Raw genomic sequence first — 944 nt, 5'->3', positions numbered from 1 at the left:
ATTAAACTAATTCATTACATTTGGGGTATCACTTCCCCATATACATCCAGAGAAATAAGGCTCTTCAAGTCAGATTGAGGCATATCTAGGAAATGGAATCCATGGTCGTAGTCATGGCTTTGCTTTGCCATCCAATCCGCACACCTATTACTCTTCCTCTGAACTTGCTGAATCTTAATTTCCCAGGGCCTAGCTTTAAACTCCATAATGTCTCTAACTAGGGCATTGTGCACAGGGGACACTCTACTTCCTTCTCTGATTTCCTCAAAAACTCCGTTTAAGTCAATCTCAATTATGATCCTTCTCACCCCAATCTCCCAGCCATCTTCATACCATAAAACACACCCCATAGCTCACCTTGAGGAATGGAACACATTCCCAGATTCGCTAGAAATCCTCCAATCCATTCTCCCACATGAGTTCTCAGCAAGCCCCCGCAGCTAGCTCTCCCCCCATTCTCTTTAATAGAGTCGTCCGTATTTAGTTTAACCCATCCGCATGGTGGGGTTTCCACAAAGCTTTCCTCTTAATCTACATGTCATGTTTCGCCAACTGCCTCCCTCTTTTGAAGGCTTCTTTGATATGAGTTACATTGCTTCGTATAACCGCAGCCGCACTCCAAGGTCTCATAAAGGGTGGGGAAAAAACTTCCTCATTCTGCCACCTCCAATTCCACCAGCATGTCACCATAAAAACATCTTGCCAGTCTAACTCGGAATACTTTCCAATGTTGCTGTACATATTCATATCTAACCACGCTTCCAGTTCCAAGCCAAAGAAGATCGTTGTCACTGCTGGGCTCAACAGCTGTGACCACACCCTAGCTGCTCTCGGACAATCCCTCAGGGCGTGGATGATGGTTTCCGCTTGCCCTTGGCAAAGTTGGCATCTCGGGTCAGATTGCATCAGCTTTGCCCTCCTGCTAGCAGTGAGGATTCTCACAT

At 46.0% G+C, this 944-nt stretch overlaps 1 protein-coding gene across 1 annotated transcript; it reads right to left on the bottom strand.

Annotated features, from left to right (window-relative positions):
• Positions 1-14: 14 nt before the first annotated feature.
• On the bottom strand, positions 15-350 carry LOC140179818 (uncharacterized). Its single transcript, XM_072219584.1, has one exon. The coding sequence runs from the start codon at positions 348-350 to the stop codon at positions 15-17; it is 336 nt and encodes a 111-aa protein (XP_072075685.1).
• Between the last annotated feature and the right edge of the window lie 594 nt (positions 351-944).

This window comes from Arachis hypogaea, chromosome 16 (genome assembly GCF_003086295.3).
Source record: "Arachis hypogaea cultivar Tifrunner chromosome 16, arahy.Tifrunner.gnm2.J5K5, whole genome shotgun sequence".
NCBI classification, from domain to species: domain Eukaryota; kingdom Viridiplantae; phylum Streptophyta; class Magnoliopsida; order Fabales; family Fabaceae; genus Arachis; species Arachis hypogaea.
This window is presented reverse-complemented; position numbering and strand designations above follow the sequence as displayed.